The 24,449-nt window shown below is 46.1% G+C and overlaps 1 protein-coding gene across 1 annotated transcript in view; it reads left to right on the top strand.

The window, feature by feature from the left end:
• Positions 1-24,449, top strand: part of LOC139554045 (uncharacterized) — a 39,160-nt gene that overhangs the window by 8,011 nt on the left and 6,700 nt on the right. Inside the window, exons 8-15 of the mRNA XM_071366956.1 lie at positions 5,666-6,007; positions 6,663-6,717; positions 6,967-7,057; positions 12,848-12,989; positions 13,283-13,387; positions 16,473-16,563; positions 17,096-17,282; positions 23,781-23,855. Of these exons, the coding sequence (XP_071223057.1) occupies positions 5,666-6,007; positions 6,663-6,717; positions 6,967-7,057; positions 12,848-12,989; positions 13,283-13,387; positions 16,473-16,563; positions 17,096-17,282; positions 23,781-23,855 (1,088 nt within the window). The remainder of the gene's footprint in view (positions 1-5,665; positions 6,008-6,662; positions 6,718-6,966; positions 7,058-12,847; positions 12,990-13,282; positions 13,388-16,472; positions 16,564-17,095; positions 17,283-23,780; positions 23,856-24,449) is intronic.

Raw genomic sequence — 24,449 nt, 5'->3', positions numbered from 1 at the left:
TGTATCGCTCTGCTATGTCATTAACGCATGTTGTATCGCTCTGCTATGTCATTAACGCATGTTGTATCGCTCTGCTATGACATTAACGCATGTTGTATCGCTCTGCTATGTCATTATCGCTCTGCTATGTCATTAACGCATGTTGTATCGCTCTGCTATGACATTAACGCTCTGCTATGTCATTATCGCTCTGCTATGACATTAACGCTCTGCTATGTCATTAACGCATGTTGTAACGCTCTGCTATGTCATTAACGCTCTGCTATGTCATTAACGCTCTGCTATGTCATTAACGCATGTTGTAACGCTCTGCTATGTCATTAACGCTCTGCTATGTCATTAACGCATGTTGTAACGCTCTGCTATGTCATTAACGCATGTTGTATCGCTCTGCTATGTCATTAACGCATGTTGTAACGCTCTGCTATGACATTAACGCATGTTGTATCGCTCTGCTATGTCATTATCGCTCTGCTATGTCATTAACGCATGTTGTATCGCTCTGCTATGTCATTAACGCATGTTGTATCGCTCTGCTATGTCATTATCGCTCTGCTATGTCATTAACGCATGTTGTATCGCTCTGCTATGTCATTATCGCTCTGCTATGTCATTAACGCATGTTGTAACGCTCTGCTATGACATTAACGCATGTTGTAACGCTCTGCTATGTCATTAACGCTCTGCTATGTCATTATCGCTCTGCTATGTCATTAACGCATGTTGTATCGCTCTGCTATGACATTAACGCATGTTGTATCGCTCTGATATGTCATTATCGCATGTTGTATCGCTCTGCTATGTCATTAACGCTCTGCTATGTCATTATCGCTCTGCTATGTCATTAACGCATGTTGTAACGCTCTGCTATGACATTAACGCATGTTGTATCGCTCTGATATGTCATTATCGCATGTTGTATCGCTCTGCTATGTCATTAACGCATGTTGTATCGCTCTGCTATGTCATTAACGCATGTTGTATCGCTCTGCTATGTCATTAACGCATGTTGTATCGCTCTGCTATGTCATTAACGCATGTTGTATCGCTCTGCTATGTCATTATCGCATGTTGTAACGCTCTGCTATGTCATTATCGCATGTTGTATCGCTCTGCTATGTCATTATCGCATGTTGTAACGCTCTGCTATGTCATTATCGCATGTTGTATCGCTCTGCTATGTCATTAACGCATGTTGTATCGCTCTGCTATGTCATTATCGCATGTTGTATCGCTCTGCTATGTCATTAACGCATGTTGTATCGCTCTGCTATGTCATTATCGCATGTTGTATCGCTCTGCTATGTCATTAACGCATGTTGTATCGCTCTGCTATGTCATTAACGCATGTTGTATCGCTCTGCTATGACATTAACGCATGTTGTATCGCTCTGCTATGTATTATCGCTCTGCTATGTCATTAACGCATGTTGTATCGCTCTGCTATGACATTAACGCTCTGCTATGTCATTATCGCTCTGCTATGTCATTAACACTCTGCTATGTCATTAACGCATGTTGTATCGCTCTGCTATGACATTAACGCTCTGCTATGTCATTATCGCTCTGCTATGTCATTAACGCTCTGCTATGTCATTAACGCATGTTGTATCGCTCTGCTATGTCATTAACGCTCTGCTATGTCATTAACGCATGTTGTATCGCTCTGCTATGTCATTAACGCTCTGCTATGTCATTAATGCTCTGCTATGTCATTAACGCATGTTGTATCGCTCTGCTATGTCATTAACGCTCTGCTATGTCATTAACGCATGTTGTATCGCTCTGCTATGTCATTAACGCTCTGCTATGTCATTAATGCTCTGCTATGTCATTAACGCATGTTGTATCGCTCTGCTATGTCATTAACGCATGTTGTATCGCTCTGCTATGTCATTAACGCTCTGCTATGTCATTAACGCATGTTGTAACGCTCTGATATGTCATTAACGCTCTCTCATTATCGCATGTCGTAACGCTCTGCGATGTCATTAATGCTATGTCATTAACGCTCTGCTATGTCATTAACGCTCTGCGATGTCATTAACGCTATGTCATTAACGCTCTCTCATTATCGCATGTTGTAACGCTCTGCTATGTCATTAACGCATGTTGTAACGCTCTGCTATGTCATTAACGCTATGTCATTAACGCTCTGCGATGTCATTAACGCTATGTCATTAACGCTCTCTCATTATCGCATGTTGTAACGCTCTGCTATGTCATTAACGCTATGTCATTAACGCTCTGCTATGTCATTAACGCATGTTGTAACGCTCTGCTATGTCATTAACGCTATGTCATTAACGCTCTGATATGTCATTAACGCTCTCTCATTATCGCATGTCGTAACGCTCTGCGATGTCATTAATGCTATGTCATTAACGCTCTGATATGTCATTAACGTATGTTGTAACGCTCTGCGATGTCATTAACGCTATGTCATTAACGCTCTGCTATGTCATTAACGCTCTCTCATTAACGCATGTTGTAACGCTCTGCAATGTCATTAACACATGTTGTAACGCTCTGCTATGTCATTAACGCTATGTCATTAACGCTCTGCTATGTCATTAACGCATGTTGTATCGCTCTGCTATGTCATTAACGCTCTGCTATGTCATTATCGCATGTTGTAACGCTCTGCTATGTCATTAACGCTCTGCTATGTCATTAACGCATGTTGTATCGCTCTGCTATGTCATTAACGCTCTGCTATGTCATTAACACATGTTGTAACGCTCTGCTATGTCATTAACGCTATGTCATTAACGCTCTGCTATGTCATTAACGCATGTTGTATCGCTCTGATATGTCATTAACGCTCTGCTATGTCATTAACGCTATGTCATTAACGCTCTGCTATGTCATTAACACATGTTGTAACGCTCTGCTATGTCATTAACGCTATGTCATTAACGCTCTGATATGTCATTAACGCATGTTGTAACGCTCTGCTATGTCATTAACGCATGTTGTAACGCTCTGCTATGTCATTAACGCTATGTCATTAACGCTCTGCTATGTCATTAACGCTCTCTCATTAACGCATGTTGTAACGCTCTGCAATGTCATTAACACATGTTGTAACGCTCTGCTATGTCATTAACGCTATGTCATTAACGCTCTGCTATGTCATTAACGCATGTTGTATCGCTCTGCTATGTCATTAACGCTCTGCTATGTCATTATCGCATGTTGTAACGCTCTGCTATGTCATTAACGCTCTGCTATGTCATTAACGCATGTTGTATCGCTCTGCTATGTCATTAACGCTCTGCTATGTCATTAACACATGTTGTAACGCTCTGCTATGTCATTAACGCTATGTCATTAACGCTCTGCTATGTCATTAACGCATGTTGTATCGCTCTGATATGTCATTAACGCTCTGCTATGTCATTAACGCTATGTCATTAACGCTCTGCTATGTCATTAACACATGTTGTAACGCTCTGCTATGTCATTAACGCTATGTCATTAACGCTCTGATATGTCATTAACGCATGTTGTAACGCTCTGCTATGTCATTAACGCATGTTGTAACGCTCTGCTATGTCATTAACGCTATGTCATTAACGCTCTGCTATGTCATTAACGCATGTTGTATCGCTCTGCTATGTCATTAACGCATGTTGTAACGCTCTGCTATGTCATTAACGCATGTTGTATCGCTCTGCTATGTCATTAACGCATGTTGTATCGCTCTGCTATGACATTAACGCATGTTGTATCGCTCTGCTATGTCATTATCGCTCTGCTATGTCATTAACGCATGTTGTATCGCTCTGCTATGTCATTAACGCATGTTGTATCGCTCTGCTATGACATTAACGCATGTTGTATCGCTCTGCTATGTCATTAACGCATGTTGTATCGCTCTGCTATGTCATTATCGCATGTTGTATCGCTCTGCTATGTCATTATCGCTCTGCTATGTCATTAACGCATGTTGTATCGCTCTGCTATGTCATTATCGCTCTGCTATGTCATTATCGCATGTTGTAACGCTCTGATATGTCATCGCTCTATGTGCAAATGTGTACTAGTAATTTAACCTTTTATTTAAGAACAAATTCTAATTTACAATGATGGCCAAACCCGGCCTACCCCGGCCAACGCTGGGCCAATTGAGCGTTGCCCTATGGGACTCCCAATCACGGCCGGCTGTAATACAGCCTGGAATCGAAACACGGTCTGCAGTGAGGCCTCCAGCACTAAGATGCAGTGCCTTAGACTGCTGCGCCACTCGGCAGCCCTGTAATGTCAATTATTGACATTATTTACTGATTCGTGTAAAGAATGTCACTGGAAGGAAGTAACCTGCTCATTCTGTACATTTGTAAAATGTATTTCTTTACAATTCTGTATAACTAATTTCACTTAGACAATTGCATCTAATAGTTCCATCAAACAAATAGAAATCCATTAATTTTTCCCTTAGCGCTGAAAGTTAGTGACAATTTTTTGAACAGCTTCTGTCTACTCGCTTCTGTTTAGTGGATAACTGTTAGTTCCTCCATCTTGGATCTGTCCCATACAGGAGTTGGATATGAGTAGCTGCTTCTAGTGTGTAACTGCTCCTCCATCTTGGATCTGTCCCCATACAGGAGTTGGATATGAGTAGCTCCTTCTTGTGTGTAGCTGCTCCTCCATCTTGGATCTGTCCCCATACAGGAGTTGGATATGAGTAGCTGCTTCTACTGTGTAACTGCTCCTCCATCTTGGATCTGTCCCCATACAGGAGTTGGATATGAGTAGCTCCTTCTTGTGTGTAGCTGCTCCTCCATCTTGGATCTGTCCCCATACAGGAGTTGGATATGAGTAGCTCCTTCTTGTGTGTAGCTGCTCCTCCATATTGGATCTGTCCCCATACAGGAGTTGGATATGAGTAGCTGCTTCTAGTGTGTAACTGCTCCTCCATCTTGGATCTGTCCCCATACAGGAGTTGGATATGAGTAGCTCCTTCTTGTGTGTAGCTGCTCCTCCATCTTGGATCTGTCCCCATACAGGAGTTGGATATGAGTAGCTGCTTCTAGTGTGTAACTGCTCCTCCATCTTGGATCTGTCCCCATACAGGAGTTGGATATGAGTAGCTGCTTCTAGTGTGTAACTGCTCCTCCATCTTGGATCTGTCCCCATACAGGAGTTGGATATGAGTAGCTGCTTCTAGTGTGTAACTGCTCCTCCATCTTGGATCTGTCCCCATACAGGAGTTGGATATGAGTAGCTGCTCCTCCATCTTGGATCTGTCCCCATACAGGAGTTGGATATGAGTAGCTGCTTCTAGTGTGTAACTGCTCCTCCATCTTGGATCTGTCCCCATACAGGAGTTGGATATGAGTAGCTGCTTCTAGTGTGTAGCTGCTCCTCCATCTTGGATCTGTCCCCATACAGGAGTTGGATATGAGTAGCTGCTTCTAGTGTGTAACTGCTCCTCCATCTTGGATCTGTCCCCATACAGGAGTTGGATATGAGTAGCTGCTTCTAGTGTGTAACTGCTCCTCCATCTTGGATCTGTCCCCATACAGGAGTTGGATATGAGTAGCTGCTTCTAGTGTGTAACTGCTCCTCCATCTTGGATCTGTCCCCATACAGGAGTTGGATATGAGTAGCTGCTTCTAGTGTGTAACTGCTCCTCCATCTTGGATCTGTCCCCATACAGGAGTTGGATATGAGTAGCTGCTTCGTCTCTACGGCTGCTTGTATTGCTAAACGACAACTAGAGCAGAACCCCAAACCAGAGAAGAAAATTATTATCCAGGAGCCAGTGGTGGAACGGCAGCAGGAGAAGGAACGGCAGCAGGAGAAGGAACGGCAGCAGGAGAAGGAACGGCAGCAGGAGAAGGAACGGCAGCAGGAGAAGGAACGGCAGCAGGAGAAGGAACGGCAGCAGGAGAAGGGACGGCAGCAGGAGAAGGGACGGCAGCAGGAGAAGGGACGGCAGCAGGAGAAGGGACGGCAGCAGGAGAAGGAACGGCAGGAGGTTATAGTCAGGAAAAAGGAGGTGATTTTGAAAAGAAAAGAAACTTTCTGATTTATGTTGAACATAAGCATGTCCCACCTCTGTGACGTACGGTCTGTAGTGTAACGCCGTAGACCTTCTGCACTGTGACGTACGGTCTGTAGTGTAACGCCGTAGACCTTCTGCACTGTGACGTACGGTCTGTAGTGTAACGCCGTAGACCTTCTGCACTGTGACGTACGGTCTGTAGTGTAACGCCGTAGACCTTCTGCACTGTGACGTACGGTCTGTAGTGTAACGCCGTAGACCTTCTGCACTGTGACGTACGGTCTGTAGTGTAACGCCGTAGACCTTCTGCACTGTGACGTACGGTCTGTAGTGTAACGCCGTAGACCTTCTGCACTGTGACGTACGGTCTGTAGTGTAACGCCGTAGACCTTCTGCACTGTGACGTACGGTCTGTAGTGTAACGCCGTAGACCTTCTGCACTGTGACGTACGGTCTGTAGTGTAACGCCGTAGACCTTCTGCACTGTGACGTACGGTCTGTAGTGTAACGCCGTAGACCTTCTGCACTGTGACGTACGGTCTGTAGTGTAACGCCGTAGACCTTCTGCACTGTGACGTACGGTCTGTAGTGTAACGCCGTAGACCTTCTGCACTGTGACATACTAACTGACACCTATGCGTCCCATTAGAAAAAGGTGGAGGCCAATGTTGACGATATTCTTAAAAGAAGCACAGAGCTCGCCCGTAAGTCCTAACTCGCATTCATATCAGTAATATCAAATCACAACGTGTGTCCCAAATGCCACGCTGTACCCTATACAGTGCACCAGGGCCCATAGGGCTTTGCTCAAAAGTAATGCACTTTATAGGGATTAGGGCCATTTGGGACACATCCAACCTCTTACTGATCCGAAACATCAAAGCACTTCGGTGGCTTATTTCCTGTAGTTTAAACTACAAGTGTCACGCTTTAAGTCTCTTTCCTCTCCCCAGTCATAGGAAACCAGTTCGCAGCCTGTGGCCAGTTGGAAATGGCAGTCAAGTATTTCACTGACGCTATTAAACACAATCCTACAGAATTTAAGTGAGTATAAAAGGCAATGACACTGGTTGGCACTCGGCTTATGTATGATATGAGTAAATAACTGTGATCTGCATCCATAATGGCTCCCTGTTCCCTGTCTAGTGCACAACTCTATGCTGAAATGGCTCCCTGTCTAGTGCACAACTCTATGCTGAAATGGCTCCCTGTTCCCTATCTAGTGCACAACTCTATGCTGAAATGGCTCCCTGTTCCCTGTCTAGTGCACAACTCTATTCTGAAATGGCTCCCTGTTCCCTATCTAGTGCACAACTCTATGCTGAAATGGCTCCCTGTTCCCTATCTAGTGCACAACTCTATGCTGAAATGGCTCCCTGTTCCCTATCTAGTGCACAACTCTATGCTGAAATGGCTCCCTGTTCCCTGTCTAGTGCACAACTCTATGCTGAAATGGCTTCCTGTTCCCTATCTAGTGCACAACTCTATGCTGAAATGGCTCCCTGTTCCCTATCTAGTGCACAACTCTATGCTGAAATGGCTCCCTGTTCCCTGTCTAGTGCACAACTCTATGCTGAAATGGCTCCCTGTTCCCTGTCTAGTGCACAACTCTATTCTGAAATGGCTCCCTGTTCCCTGTCTAGTGCACAACTCTATTCTGAAATGGCTCCCTGTTCCCTGTCTAGTGCACAACTCTATGCTGAAACTGCACCCTGTTCCCTGTCTAGTGCACAACTCTATGCTGAAATGGCTCCCTGTTCCCTGTCTAGTGCACAACTCTATGCTGAAACTGCACCCTGTTCCCTGTCTAGTGCACAACTCTATGCTGAAATGGCTCCCTGTTCCCTGTCTAGTAGTGTTGCGCGGTACACCGGTACCACGGTAATATCACAGTACCAAAATGTCATAATAATTATGATAAAAAATATTTTTCACATGATGCTACCACCTTTCTTCTCGACAGGTTTTAAAACCTGCTGCTGCCTGGTATAAGGTGTTTATAAAGACAGGACAGGTTTTAAAACCTGCTGCTGCCTGGTATAAGGTGTTTATAAAGACAGGACAGGTTTTATAACCTATTGCTGCCTGGTATAAGGTGTTTATAAAGACAGGACAGGTTTTAAAACCTGCTGCTGCCTGGTATAAGGTGTTTATAAAGACAGGACAGGTTTTAAAACCTGCTGCTGCCTGGTATAAGGTGTTTATAAAGACAGGACAGGTTTTAAAACCTGCTGCTGCCTGGTATAAGGTGTTTATAAAGACAGGACAGGTTTTAAAACCTGCTGCTGCCTGGTATAAGGTGTTTATAAAGACAGCTTAAATGTTACATGTTTTCAGCAAAAGAATCTGTCTCTTGTATGCGCCGGTCCAGTAATGGCAACTTTCATGCGCATATCAGCTGTAATCAGCTAGTCACATCCCCCCTACCAGTGCTCACATCCCCCTCTACCAGCGCTCGCATCCCCCCCCCTACCAGCGCTCGCATCCCCCCCCCTACCAGCGCTCGCATCCCCCCCCTACCAGCGCTCGCATCCCCCCCTACCAGCGCTCGCATCCCCCCCTACCAGCGCTCGCATCCCCCCCCTACCAGCGCTCACATCCCCCCCTACCAGCGCTCGCATCCCCCTCTACCAGCGCTCGCATCCCCCCCCTACCAGCGCTCGCATCCCCCCCTACCAGCGCTCGCATCCCCCCCTACCAGCGCTCGCATCCCCCCCTACCAGCGCTCGCATCCCCCCCTACCAGCGCTCGCATCCCCCCCCTACCAGCGCTCGCATCCCCCCCTACCAGCGCTCGCATCCCCCTCTACCAGCGCTCACATCCCCCCCTACCAGCGCTCGCATCCCCCCCTACCAGCGCTCGCATCCCCCTCTACCAGCGCTCGCATCCCCCCCTACCAGCGCTCGCATCCCCCCCTACCAGCGCTCGCATCCCCCCCTACCAGCGCTCGCATCCCCCCCCTACCAGCGCTCGCATCCCCCCCCTACCAGCGCTCGCTTCCCCCCCCTACCAGCGCTCGCATCCCCCCCCTACCAGCGCTCGCATCCCCCCCCTACCAGCGCTCGCATCCCCCCCCTACCAGCGCTCGCATCCCCCCCTACCAGCGCTCGCATCCCCCTCTACCAGCGCTCACATCCCCCTCTACCAGCGCTCGCATCCCCCTCTACCAGCGCTCGCATCCCCCTCTACCAGCGCTCGCATCCCCCCCTACCAGCGCTCGCATCCCCCCCCTACCAGCGCTCACATCCCCCCCCTACCAGCGCTCACATCCCCCCCTCTACCAGCGCTCACATCCCCCCCCTACCAGCGCTCACATCCCCCCCTCTACCAGCGCTCACATCCCCCCCTCTACCAGCGCTCACATCCCCCCCCCTCTACCAGCGCTCACATCCCCCCTCCCTACCAGCGCTCACATCCCCCCCCCTACCAGCGCTCACATCCCCCCCCCTACCAACGCTCACATCCCCCCCCCTACCAACGCTCACACCCCCCCCCCCTACCAGCGCTCACATCCCCCCCCCCTACCAGCGCTCACATCCCCCCCCCTACCAGCGCTCACATCCCCCCCCTACCAGCGCTCACATCCCCCCCCCTACCAACGCTCACACCCCCCCCCCTACCAGCGCTCACATCCCCCCCCCTACCAGCGCTCACATCCCCCCCCTACCAGCGCTCACATCCCCCCCTACCAGCGCTCACATCCCCCCCCTACCAGCGCTCACATCCCCCCCCTACCAGCGCTCGCATCCCCCCCTACCAGCGCTCGCATCCCCCCCTACCAGCGCTCGCATCCCCCCCTACCAGCGCTCGCATCCCCCCCTACCAGCGCTCGCATCCCCCCCTACCAGCGCTCGCATCCCCCCCCTACCAGCGCTCGCATCCCCCCCTACCAGCGCTCGCATCCCCTCCCTACCAGCGCTCGCATCCCCCCCTACCAGCGCTCGCATCCCCCCCCTACCAGCGCTCGCATCCCCCCCCTACCAGCGCTCGCATCCCCCCCTACCAGCGCTCGCATCCCCCCCTACCAGCGCTCGCATCCCCCCCTACCAGCGCTCGCATCCCCCCCTACCAGCGCTCGCATCCCTCCCTACCAGCGCTCGCATCCCCCTCTACCAGCGCTCGCATCCCCCCCTACCAGCGCTCGCACCCTCCCCCCCTACCAGCGCTCGCATCCCCCCCTACCAGCGCTCGCATCCCCCTCTACCAGCGCTCACATCCCCCCCTCTACCAGCGCTCACATCCCCCCCCCCTACCAGCGCTCACATCCCCCCCCCTACCAGCGCTCACATCCCCCCTCCCTACCAGCGCTCGCATCCCCCCCCTACCAACGCTCACATCCCCCCACCCCCTACCAGCGCTCACATCCCCCCCCCCTACCAACGCTCACATCCCCCCCCCCTACCAACGCTCACATTCCCCCCCCTACCAACGCTCACATCCCCCCACCCCCTACCAGCGCTCACATCCCCCCCCCCCTACCAGCGCTCACATCCCCCCCCCCTACCAGCGCTCACATCCCCCCCCTACCAGCGCTCACACCCCCCCCCTACCAGCGCTCACATCCCCCCCCCTACCAGCGCTCACATCCCCCCCCTACCAGCGCTCACATCCCCCCCCTACCAGCGCTCACATCCCCCCCCTACCAACGCTCACATCCCCCCCTACCAGCGCTCACATCCCCCCCCCCCTACCAACGCTCACATCCCCCCCCCCTACCAGCGCTCACATCCCCCCCCCACTACCAGCGCTCACATCCCCCCCCCACTACCAGCGCTCACATCCCCCCCCTACCAGCGCTCACATCCCCCCCCCCTACCAGCGCTCACATCCCCCCCCCTACCAGCGCTCACACCCCCCCCCCCTCTACCAACGCTTTCATCCCCCCCCTACCAACGCTCACATCCCCCCCCCCTACCAACGCTCGCATCCCCCCCCCTACCAACGCTCGCATCCCCCCCCCTACCAACGCTCACATCCCCCCCCTACCAACGCTCACATCCCCCCCCCTACCAACGCTCACACCCCCCCCCTACCAACGCTCACATCCCCCCCTACCAACGCTCACATCCCCCCCCTACCAACGCTCACATCCCCCCCCTACCAACGCTCACATCCCCCCCTACCAACGCTCACATCCCCCCCCTACCAGCGCTCACATCCCCCCCCCCCTACCAGCGCTCACATCCCCCCCCCCCCTACCAGCGCTCACATCCCCCCCCCTACCAGCGCTCACATCCCCCCCCCCCCCTACCAGCGCTCACATCCCCCCCCCCCCCTACCAGCGCTCACATCCCCCCCCTACCGGCGCTCACATCCCCCCCCCTACCGGCGCTCACATCCCCCCCCTACCGGCGCTCACATCCCCCCCCTACCAGCGCTCACTCCTGCTTCTCCGTCGGCTCTTCCTGCTCATCTGCTCCTCCATCAGTTTTTAAGATATAATTTAGCATTGATATCAAACGGGAGTAAGTCCCAGATGAGTCATCTGTTAAAACGCAGCGGGAGCAAAGTTGAGACATTGTATAATTTCATCGCCTGTTGGAACCGAAAGCACGTGCCAGTCTGCGTGTTTCGCTGTCATGCAATCTCTGAGTGGCAGAAGTGGAAAATTGTGCGCAGCTTGGCAACAGGCGTGCTCGCAGCTTGGCAACAGGCGTGCTCGCAGCTTGGCAACAGGCGTGCTTGCAGCTTGGCAACAGGCGTGCTCGCAGCTGTACGACACAGAAAACGGCTCCAACCAATTACCTTTCATTTTAGCGCTGATTTGCATTTGATATAATTTCACAAACCATGTCGAGGGCAGTTTTAAAGGAATTCTGGGCCGCTAATGATTGGTTTGATAACAAACAACGTTGTTCAGTCATGTTACCTACCTAGCTAGCTAGCTAACAACCTGGTAATTTGACAGCGGCCCACGGCCCTCCATTTGTACGTCGGCGGGTCAATTTCCCAAAACAATTATTATTGTTAGAATAGTGGAATATACAAGGTGCCATTTTGAAATGTGGTTGTGCATCAGGAGTTTTTCTCTGTCAGTCGCTATCTAGGTTTCTCCATTTGGCGACTGAATTTCCTGCGAATATTCCAAAATCGGCATAAAAACAATATGCAGATTTTCCAACAAATTGACTTGTTGAGGATAAAATGATGTGCGTGTTGACGTAGTACACATTAAAATACCTTTTGCGATTTTATATATACAGTACCAGTCAGAAGTTTGGACACCTACTCATTCAAGGGTTTTTCTTTATTTGTACTTGTTTCTACAATATGGTGAAGACATCAAAACTGTGAAATAACACATGGAATCATGTAGTAACCAAAAAATGTGTTAAAACAAAATATATCAAAATATATTTTTGTGTCTTCAAAGTAGCGACCATTTGCCTTGATGACAGCTTTGCACACTCGTGGCATTCTCTCAACCAGCTTCACCTGGAATGCTTTTCCAACAGTCTTGAAGGAGTTCCTACAGGAGTTCCCCTTAAGAGGGAAGACATTTTAACAAGGCACACCTGTTAATTGAAATGCATTCCAGGTGACTACCTCATGAAGCTAGTTGAGAGAATGCCAAGAGTGTGCAAAGCTGTCATCAAGGCAAAGGGTGGCTACTTTGAAGAACTCAAATATAAAATATATTGTAATTTGTTTAACACTTTTTTTTGGTTACTACATGATTTCATATGTGTTATTTCATAGTTCTGATGTCTTCAATATTATTCTACAATGTAGAAAATAGTAAAAATGAAGAAAAACCTTGGAATGTGTAGGTGTCGAACAGGACGCTAGGCCACTCTGACGTTTTCTGAACACAGCACTGATGTCCTGTTGTAGGCTGTTTGGGAACCGGTCCTTTTGTTATGAGAAGATGCAGCAGTATGATCGGGCCTTGTGTGATGCCAATCTGGCTCTGTCCATGGAGCCTGGTTGGATTAAAGGACTATACAGGAAGGGGAAGGCTCTGTCTGGACTCAAGGTACACAACATTATTATAATGATAATAATACTTTATGCAATTCAACTTCAGGATTTTATTTCCTCTCTTTGTGTAATGTTTGTCAATCTCACTGTGCTGCCTCCCTCTGTCCACCCTCTCTCTCTCTCTCTCTGTCCACCCTCTCTCTCTCTCTCTCTCTCTCTCTCTGTCCACCCTCTCTCTCTCCCTCTCTCGGTCCACCCTCTCTCTCTCTCTCTCTCGGTCCACCCTCTCTCTCTCTCTCTCTCTCTCTCTCTCTCTCTCTCTCTCTCTCTCTCCCTCTCTCTGTCCAGAGGTACTTTGAGGCATGCCAGACCTATAAGGAGGTATTAAAGCAGGACAGTTTGTGTTCAGATGCTGCTCAGGAGTTGGTGACAGTTCAGATCATGATGCTGATGGTATGTACGGAAGCCTCTTTTAATATAACATATATTATAATATTACTACATGTTCTACATAGGTAGAAAGAAAATCTATATCTCTTTTCACCTACATTACAATTATTACGTTTATTTGAAGAGGGCCAGCGTACATCAAAACATATAGTACCATTCCAAAGTTTGGACACCTACTCATTCAAGTTATTTAAAAAAATATATACAGTGGGGAGAACAAGTATTTGATACACTGCCGATTTTGCAGGTTTTCCTACTTACAAAGCATGTAGAGGTCTGTAATTTTTATCATAGGTACACTTCAACTGTGAGAGACGGAATCTAAAACAAAAATCCAGAAAATCACATTGTATGATTTTTAAGTAATTCATTTGCATTTTATTGCATGACATAAGTATTTGATCACCTACCAACCAGTAAGAATTCCGGCTCTCACAGACCTGTTAGTTTTTCTTTAAGAAGCCCTCCTGTTCTCCACTCATTACCTGTATTAACTGCACCTGTTTGAACTCGTTACCTGTATAAAAGACACCTGTCCACCCACTCAATCAAACAGACTCCAACCTCTCCACAATGGCCAAGACCAGAGAGCTGTGTAAGGACATCAGGGATAAAATTGTAGACCTGCACAAGGCTGGGATGGGCTACAGGACAATAGGTAAGCAGCTTGGTGAGAAGGCAACAACTGTTGGCGCAATTATTCGAAAATGGAAGAAGTTCAAGATGACGGTCAATCACCCTCGGTCTGGGGCTCCATGCAAGATCTCACCTCGTGGGGCATCAATGATCATGAGGAAGGTGAGGGATCAGCCCAGAACTACACGGCAGGACCTGGTTAATGACCTGAAAAGAGCTGGGACCACAGTCTCAAAGAAAACCATTAGTAACACACTACGCCGTCATGGATTAAAATCCTGCAGCGCACGCAAGGTCCCCCTGCTCAAGCCAGCGCATGTCCAGGCCCGTCTGAAGTTTGCCAATGACCATCTGGATGATCCAGAGGAGGAATTGGAGAAGGTCATGTGGTCTGATGAGACAAAAATAGAGCTTTTTGGTCTAAACTCCACTCGCCGTGTTTGGAGGAAGAAGAAGGATTAGTACAACCCCAAGAACACCATCCTAACCGTGAAGCTTGGAGGTGGAAACATCATTCTTTGGGGATGCTTTTCTGCAAAGGGGACAGGATGACTGCACCGTATTGAGGGGAGGATGGATGGGGCCATGCATCGCGAGATCTTGGCCAACAACCTCCTTTCCTCAGTAAGAGCATTGAAGATAGGTCGTGGCTGGGTCTTCCAGCATGACAACGACCCGAAACACACAGCCAGGGCAACTAAGGAGTGGCTCCGTAAGAAGCATCTCAAGGTCCTGGAGTGGCCTAGCCAGTCTCCAGACCTGAACCCAATAGAAAATCTTTGGAGGGAGCTGAAAGTCCGTATTGCCCAGCGACAGCCCCGAAACCTGAAGGATCTGGAGAAGGTCTGTATGGAGGAGTGGGCCAAAATCCCTGCTGCAGTGTGTGCAAACCTGGTCAAGAACTACAGGAAACGTATGATCTCTGTAATTGCAAACAAAGGTTTCTGTACCAAATATTAAGTTCTGCTTTTCTGATGTATCAAATACTTATGTCATGTAATAAAATGCGAATTAATTACTTAAAAATCATACAATGTGATTTTCTGGATTTTTGTTTTAAATTCCGTCTCTCACAGTTGAAGTGTACCTATGATAAAAATTACAGACCTCTACATGCTTTGTAAGTAGGAAAACCTGCAAAATCGGCAGTGTATCAAATACTTGTTCTCCCCACTGTATAAAGAAATTCTACATTTGTTGAATAATAGTGAAGACATCACAACTGTGAAATAACACATATGGAATCATGTAGTAACCAAAAAAGTGTTAAACAAATCAAAATATATTTTAGATTTTTGAAAGTAGCCACCCTTTATCAAACTGAAAGTTGATGGAACCTCATCTCCCTAACATTTCTCTTTTCTCTACCCCTTTCCTCTTAAACTGGCTTTTTCCAATATTGTTTACATTTTTTTCTTTTTTGCCTCAATTAAAAGTTTCCTTTTGATAAATGTTTCTTAACTGTGAACCTTGTTTCCTTCTGAATTCATTCTGTCAACATCAAAACAATCAAACTTTATTAGTCACGTGTTTAGCAGATGTTACTGTGGGTGTCGCAAAATGCTTGTGTTTCTAGCTCCAACAGTGCAGTAATATCTAACAAGATCACAATACACACACATCTAAAATAAAGGAATGGAATTTAGAATATATAAATATTTGGGTGTGCAATGTCAGAGCGACAGACTAAGATACAGTAGGATAGAATACATTATATACATATGAAATGAGTAATGCAAAATATCTAAACATTATTAAAGTGACTAGTGTTCCAATTTATTAAAGTGGTGATGCGTTGGGCAGACCGCACCACCCTCTGGAGAGCCCTGTGGTTGTGGGCGGTGTAGTTGTCGTACCAGACGGTGAAACAGCCCAACAGGATGCTCTCAATTATGCATCTGTAAAAGTTTGTCAGGGTTTTAGGTGCCAAGCCAAAATTCTTCAGCCTCCTGAGGTTGAAGAAGCGCTGTTACGCCTCCTTCACCACACTGTCTGTGTGGGTGGACGATTTCAGATTGTCCGTGATGTGTACGCCGAGGAACTTGACGTTTTCCACCTGCACTGCGTCGATGTGGATAAGGGGGGGGGGTGCTCCCTCTGCTGTTTCCTGAAGTCCTGGTTCCAGTTGTTTCTCAGCCCTCTGAATTAATTCGGTCAACATCTATTCCAGGTTATAATGCTTTCTGTAGTGCAGCATCTCTTCCATTACCTGCCCATAGCGTGTCATTAAATAAGATGCATATAATATCTCGGTCTCTCTCTTTCCACCTGCATAGATGTGTGTGTGTGTGTGTGTGTGTGCACGCTTGTGTACCTACTTAGTTGACTAATAAATGACCCGCCCGCAACCTCAGGGCTCTCCAGAGAGTGGTGCAGTCTGCCCAACGCATTATCGTGTTATAACTTCTCTCTCTAACGTGCTGATTGAATATGTGATGTTTTTTTATCCTAGGAAATGGGATTTACGCGTGAGCAGAGCTCTGATGCGCTGATTGCCCATGGAGACTTTGAGAAGGCGCTTAATGTCCTGTCTGGTATTGAAGGTAAACAACTAGACCAGTCCCACATCAGTTTGTGCTGTCTTGCCAATATGCTAAGTGACAATGCGTTGTCACAACGGCACAAACCGATCTGTGAATCCCCAATTTATAAAGATAACACGTTTTGAACATCTGGTATTATAACCTCTCTCTCTCTCTCTCTGTCTCTGTGTGTGTGTGTCTCTGTCTCTGTGTGTGTGTCTCTGTCTCTCTGTCGCTCTCTCTGTGTGTGTCTCTCTTTCTCTCTCTCTGTGTGTGTGTGTGTGTGTGTGTGTGTGTGTGTCTCTGTCTCGCTCTCTCTCTCTCTCGGTGTCTCTGACTCTCTCTCACTCTCTCGGTGTATCTGTGTCTGTTTGTCTCTTTCTCTGTATGTGTGTCTCTCTCTGTGTGTGTGTGTGTGTGTGTGTCTCTCTTTCTCTGTGTGTGTCTGTCTCTCTGTGTCTCTCTCTCGCTCTATCTTGGTGTCTCTGTCTGTCTCTCTGTGTGTGTGTGTCTCTCGCTCTCTCTCGGTGTGTGTGTGTGTGTCTCCCCATAGATGAATATGGTAGTAATGACTTTCCTGCGGCTGCCACCTCAGCAGAGGACAGTGCGACGTGGGAGGGAGTGGGCCCCAGACCTAAACCCAGATCCACTACCCCAGGCCCTAAACCCAGATCCACTACCCCAGGCCCGGAACGCAGATCCCCTATCCCAGGCCCTGTTGCACCGGGAGGGAGCGCAAGGTGAGATACAGTACCAGTCAAAAGTTTGGACACACCTACTCATTCAAGAGGTTCTTCTTTATTTGTACTGTTTCCTACATTGTAGAATAATAGTGAAATAACATATGGAATCACGTTGTAACCAAAAAAAGTGTTACATAAATCAAAATATTATTTTCAAAGTAGCCACCGTTTACCTTGATGACAGCTTTACACACTCTTGGCATTCTCTCAACCAGCTTCATGAGGTAGTCACCTGGAATGCATTTCAATTAAGAGGTGTGTCTTGTTAAAAGTTAATTTGTGGAATTTCTTTCCTTAATGCGTTTGAGTCAATCAGTTGTGTTGTGACAAGGTAGAGGTGGTATGCAGAAGATAGCCCTATTTGGTAAAAGACCAAGTCCGTATTATGCCAAGAACAGCTCAAATAAGCAAAGAGAAAAGTCCATTACTTTAAGGCATGAAGATCATAACTAGAGGCGTATATACTTATATATATATATACTTATAAGTATATAATATACGTGTATATATATAAGTATACTTATATACTGAAAGCTCCATTGTTAGATTGTTTTAACTACTCCTAAAGAAATGGTAGTCTGTCAGGTACTCAGCAGGAAGGTCTGATTTCTCTGTTATTAAAACAAGACCCAGATGGCAAATATAAAGACCCAGTCTATCTAAAAAACTGGAGGCCCCTTACACTTCAATGTTGTGATGCAGAAATACTAGCAAAATGCATAGCACTTGGAATTAAAAGGGTTTTACCAGGTATTGTTCATCCTGATCAGACAGGTTTTTTACATGGACGATACATTGGAGATAATATACGACGACTACTAGAAATAATAGAACATCATGAAACCAGGAATGGTATTTATAGCGGATTTTGAAAAGGCATTTGATAATGTAAGACTGGATTTAAAAAAATAAATGCCTGGATTTTTTAAATTTAAATTTTGGTGATGATCTTATAAAATGGGTAAAAGTATACCAACCCCAGGTGTAAAATTAGTAAATAACGGCTACTTCTCAGTTTTGAATTGTCAAGAGGAGTTAACCTGTCTAGCCCCGGGGTTCCGCTAGCGGAACTCCTCCCACATTCCACTGAAAAGGCCGCGCGCGAAATTCATATATATTTTTTTTGAAATATTTAACTTTCACACATTAACAAGTCCAATACAGCAAATGAAAGATAAACATCTTGTGAATCCAGTCAACATGTCCGATTTTTAAAAATGTTTTACAGCGAAAACACCACGTATATTTATGTTAGCTCACCACCAAATACAAAAAAGCACAGACATTTTTCACAGCACAGGTAGCTTGCACATAACCAACCAAACTAACCAAGAACCAACCAAACTAACCAAGAAACAACTTCATCAGATGACAGTCTTATAACACGTTATACAATAAATCTATGTTTTGTTCGAAAAATTTGCATATTTGAGGTATAAATCAGTTTTACATTGCAGCTACCATCACAGCTACCATCACAAATAGCACCGAAGCAGCCAGAGTAATATAGAGACCAACGTGATATAGAGACCAACGTGAAATACCTAAATACTCATCATAAAACATTTCTAAAAAATGCATGGTGTACAGCAAATGAAAGACAAACATCTTGTGAATCCAGCCAATATTTCCGATTTTTTTAAAAGTGTTTTACAGCGAAAACACAATATAGCATTATATTAGCTTACTACAATAGCCTACCACACAACAGCATTGATTCATGGCAACAGTATTGATAGCGACAAAACCAGCAAAAGATATTAATTATTTCACTAACCTTCATAAACTTCATCAGATGACAGTCCTATAACATCATATTACACAATACATATATGGTTTGTTCGAAAATGTGCATATTTAGAGCTGAAATCCGTGGTTATACATTGTGAAAACTTAGCATCTTTTTCCCAGAATGTCCGGATATATTTCTGACACTCACCTATTCTGACCAAATAACTATTCATAAACTTTACTAAAAAATACATGTTGTATAGGAAATGATAGATACACTAGTTCTTAATGCAATCGCCGTGTTAGAATTCTAAAAATAACTTCAGTACGACATGCAGCATACGTTATAGCGAGAGAGCGCCCAAAATCTGGGTGCAAACTAATAGTAAACATGTTCGACAGATATATGAAATAACATCATAAAATGGGTCCTACTTTTGATGATCTTCCATCAGACTGTTGTACAAGGGGTCCTTTGTCCAGAACAATCGTTGTTTGGTTTTAGAATGGTCTTTTTCCCTCTCGAATGAGCAAGCAAAACTAGCCAAGTGGCGCTAAGCTCTCCTTCGTGAACAAACGCAGAGAACGCAACACGCCTAAACTCCCGAAAAAATTCAATAATCTGATAAAACTATATTGAAAAAACATACTTTACGATGATATTATCACATTTATCAAATAAAATCAAAGCCGGAGATATTAGACGTCTATAGCGAATGCTTTTCAGAAGCCAATACTGATGACCTTTATGCGTCTTCCTGAACAAAGGAATTCGGGGTCATGTCATTCCAAACTCTCTCTTTTGACCATAGAAATACCTAGAAACCCCATTTCACCTCTCACAGCCTATTGACATCTAGTGGAAGGCGTATGAAGTGCATGTATAGTCATACATTTCAAGCAAATTGATAGGGAGGCCCTGGAACAGAGCCTCGATTTCAGATTTTTCACTTTCTGACAGGAAGTTTGCTGCAAAATGAGTTCTGTTTTACTCACAGATATAATTCAAACGGTTTTAGAAACTTGAGAGTGTTTTCTATCCAATAGTAATAATAATATGCATATTGTACGAGCAAGAATAGAGTACGAGGCCGTTTAAATTGGGCACGATTTTTCCCCAAAGTGAAAATAGCGCCCTCTATCCTCAACAGGTTAAACAAGGGTGTCCGCTGTCACCATATCTATTCGTTATGGCCATCGAAATGCTAGCTATTAAAATCAGATCCAATAACAACATTCGAGGATTAGAAATCCAAGGCTTAAAAACAAAGGTGTCCATATATGCCGATGAGTCTAGTTTTATATTAAGTCCGCAAGCTAGATTTCTGCAATGTCTCATTTAAGATCTAGATAACTTTTCTGTACTCTCTGGACTAAAACCTACAATATTACATATTGGATCTTTAAAAAATACAACTTTTACATTACCCTGCAATTTACCTATAAAATGGGCTGATGGTGAAGTAGACATACTTGGTATTCATATCACAAAATATATAAATGAGCTCTCCGCAATGAATTTCAATAGAAAACTTGTAAAAATAAACAAGATCCTGCAACCATGGAGAGGTAAATACCTGTCTATTTATGGAAAAATTGCCCTGATTAACTCCTTTGTCATATCTGTTTACTCACTTACTTATGGTGCTGCCTACTCCTGATGATTCGTTTTTCAAATCATATGACTATATATATTTTTAGCTTTATCTGGGACGCTAAACCAGACAAAATAAATCATGTAGATTACTAAGAAAAGCTCATCCATTGTTTAAAAATGTCCTTTTTGCCTTTGTGCAGATTGCCATGTCTAATTTTCGATTAATTGAAAATGAAACCTTTTTTCAACGTATATCTCTTTTTATAACAAGCATTGCAGAGCTGGTTACAATTTAAATTTCATCCCCCTGAAAAGATAGAACAAATATTATGGCTGAAGTCAAATGTGCTGTTTGATAAAATACCTGTATTTATGGGAAAGATGTTTGAAAAGGGCATTTTGATCTTAAATTATATTGTAAATTGGAATGGTAGAGTTGTCTTTCATGGAGTTATCAGAATTGTTCGGAAAGGTCTCCTCAATCCAAGAGTACAACCAATTGATTACAGCATTACCCCAAAAATGGAGCAGGCAGGTGGCAGCGGGAGGAGGCAGGGAACTGGTCTGTCTGCCCAATATAAAGGATCAAAACTGGCGGAGGATTAAAAATAGCATAAATAGGAAAGTATACCAGTTTCATTTGAGGACCAGGATGTTGACAACTGTGCCATACAGATTGCAACATAGTCTGGGAGAGATTTTTGATGCACCGATTCCATGGTACAGGGTATGTGAGTTGATATATAAAATGACGCAAGATTCAAGATTTTGTGCTTTTCAGCTAAAATTATTATATAGAATTCTTGCCACCAACAAAATGTTGAATATTTGGGGCATAAAATCATGGAAGCTCTGCAGATTTTGTTGTGAGGATACAGAATCAATAGAAAATTTATTTTGGTATTGCCGTCAGGGTAGCCTGTTTCTGGTCTCAGGTTCAGGAATGGCTGAAAATGCTTAGCATTAATCTGAAATTGACCCTAGAAATAGTACTGTTAGGAGATCTGGAGAGGCCGGGTCAGTCAATTACTAATATACTAATACTCTTAGTAAAAGTATTTATCTTCAACTCGCAATCTGTGGATTCTATTGGATTAGATTGAAATTGTTGGTTAAACATCACAGCATTGTTAATGGTGCATAGAAAGATGGTGTCCAGCAGAGACAGGTGGGAGGGGCTGAGGGAAGCTGAGGGTTGGGATGTGGAACTGGAGACAGGTGGGAGGGGCTGAGGGAAGCTGAGGGTTGGGATGTGGAACTGGAGAGAGGTGGGAGGGGCTGAGGGAAGCTGAGGGTTGGGATGTGGAACTGGAGACAGGTGGGAGGGGCTGAGGGAAGCTGAGGGTTGGGATGTGGAACTGGAGAGAGGTGGGAGGGGCTGAGGGAAGCTGAGGGTTGGGATGTGGAACTCGTTGATAAAGAGGTGTTTTTATGATTAGAAATGTCAAGAGTTCATGAAAACGGTTTGTGGAGTGTTTCGTGCTCAATGTACCCCCCCCCCCCAAATATTTCAGCTGGCCCTTTAATTAAGGGCGTGAGGTTACCGTGGTAACGGTATTACTCGGAAGTCTTGTCAGTCTCTTGGTTAGCAGTTGAACAAGCTCAAACTAACATTGAAAAACAACGTAGTGTGTGAACAACACTATTTTAAATAGCCTAGGAACACAATGACAATCACACTTCAGTAGACTGGCAGGTAAATTGACTGTGTTCCTTCCCCCCCAGGTACTGTTGCTGCATGAGGTGGGATAGCTGTGTGGGATTTGTAGTTTTTTGTGTGATTAGATACCAGCTATGAAACAGCAGAAATACTTAGAGAATAGCTACGACAGCAATTATTTTTGCTATAAATTACAACGTGCACGTTTGCTCATACTTGACTTTTTTTTTGTGTGGCACACATCTATTTTGAATGGTTACTCTGTCGAGCCCTGTTTGAATGGTTACTCTGTCGAGCCTTGTTTGAACGGTTACTCTGTCGAGCCCTGTTTGAATGGTTACTCTGTCAAGTCCTGTTTGAATGGTTACTCTGTCGAGTCCTGTTTGAATGGTTACTCTGTCGAGTCCTGTTTGAATGGTTACTCTGTCGAGTCCTGTTTGAATGGTTACTCTGTCGAGTCCTGTTTGAATGGTTACTCTGTCGAGTCCTGTTTGAATGGTTACTCTGTCGAGTCCTGTTTGAATGGTTACTCTGTCGAGTCCTGTTTGAATGGTTACTCTGTCGAGTCCTGTTTGAATGGTTACTCTGTCGAGTCCTGTTTGAATGGTTACTCTGTCGAGTCCTGTTTGAATGGTTACTCTGTCGAGTCCTGTTTGAATGGTTACTCTGTCGAGTCCTGTTTGAATGGTTACTCTGTCGAGTCCTGTTTGAATGGTTACTCTGTCGAGTCCTGTTTGAATGGTTACTCTGTCGAGTCCTGTTTGAATGGTTACTCTGTCGAGTCCTGTTTGAATGGTTACTCTGTCAAGCCCTGTTTGAATGGTTACTCTGTCGAGTCCTGTTTGAATGGTTACTCTGTCAAGTCCTGTTTGAATGGTTACTCTGTCGAGTCCTGTTTGAACGGTTACTCTGTCGAGCCCTGTTTGAATGGTTACTCTGTCGAGCCCTGTTTGAATGGTTACTCTGTCAAGCCCTGTTTGAATGGTTACTCTGTCGAGTCCTGTTTGAATGGTTACTCTGTCAAGTCCTGTTTGAATGGTTACTCTGTCGAGTCCTGTTTGAACGGTTACTCTGTCGAGCCCTGTTTGAATGGTTACTCTGTCGAGCCTTGTTTGAACGGTTACTCTGTCGAGCCCTGTTTGAATGGTTACTCTGTCGAGTCCTGTTTGAACGGTTACTCTGTCGAGCCCTGTTTGAACGGTTACTCTGTCGAGCCTTGTTTGAACGGTTACTCTGTCGAGCCCTGTTTGAATGGTTACTCTGTCGAGCCCTAGCATGGTTATCATACAGTAAGAGTCTAGGGCTGTCTGTTATAGCACCCTATCCCCTATATAATGTACTGTTGACTTGTAGCTTTGAGTCTGATAGCTGGGTGCTGTTGATTTGTAGCTTTGAGTCTGATAGCTGGGTGCTGTTGATTTGTAGCTTTGAGTCTGATAGCTGGGTGCTGTTGAAATTACTTTTCATCTGACTTCGCCTGCCACTGAAGATGTTTCTCTCTCCACAGCAATCTCTTTCCTGTATATGTTGGCTGCTTGGCGCCCAACACAACACAACCAATGCTACACAGCCTCTTCAGCAGGTAGTAACAGTCTCCGCCACCTCCTCTCCTGTCTCCGCCACCTCCCCTCCTGTCTCCGCCACCTCCTCTCCTGTCTCCGCCACCTCCTCTCCTGTCTCCGCCACCTCCTCTCCTGTCTCCGCCACCTCCTCTCCTGTCTCCGCCACCTCCTCTCCTGTCTCCGCCACCAACTCCCCCTGTCTCTGCCACCTCCTCTCCTGTCCCCGCACCCCCCACTCCTCTCCTGTTCCTCTCTCTTCCACCTCCTTCCCCTTCTCTAGCAGCACATAACCACCCTGTTCAGCTGAGGCAGCACATAACAACCCTGTTCAGCTGAGGCAGCACATAACCACCCTGTTCTGAGGCAACACATAACCAGCTGAGGCAGCACATAACCACCCTGTTCAGCTGAGGCAACACATAACCACCCTGTTCAGCTGAGGCAACACATAACCACCCTGTTCAGCTGAGGCAACACATAACCACCCTGTTCAGCTGAGGCAGCACATAACCACCCTGTTCAGCTGAGGCAACATGTCTCTAGCAGCACATAACCACCCTGTTCAGCTGAGGCAACACATAACCACCCTGTTCAGCTGAGGAGGCAACACATAA

The sequence above is a fragment of the Salvelinus alpinus genome, chromosome 25 (assembly GCF_045679555.1).
Source record: "Salvelinus alpinus chromosome 25, SLU_Salpinus.1, whole genome shotgun sequence".
NCBI lineage: Eukaryota > Metazoa > Chordata > Actinopteri > Salmoniformes > Salmonidae > Salvelinus > Salvelinus alpinus.
The sequence above is the reverse complement of the archived record's forward strand: the minus strand, read 5'-3'. Positions and strand labels throughout refer to the sequence as shown.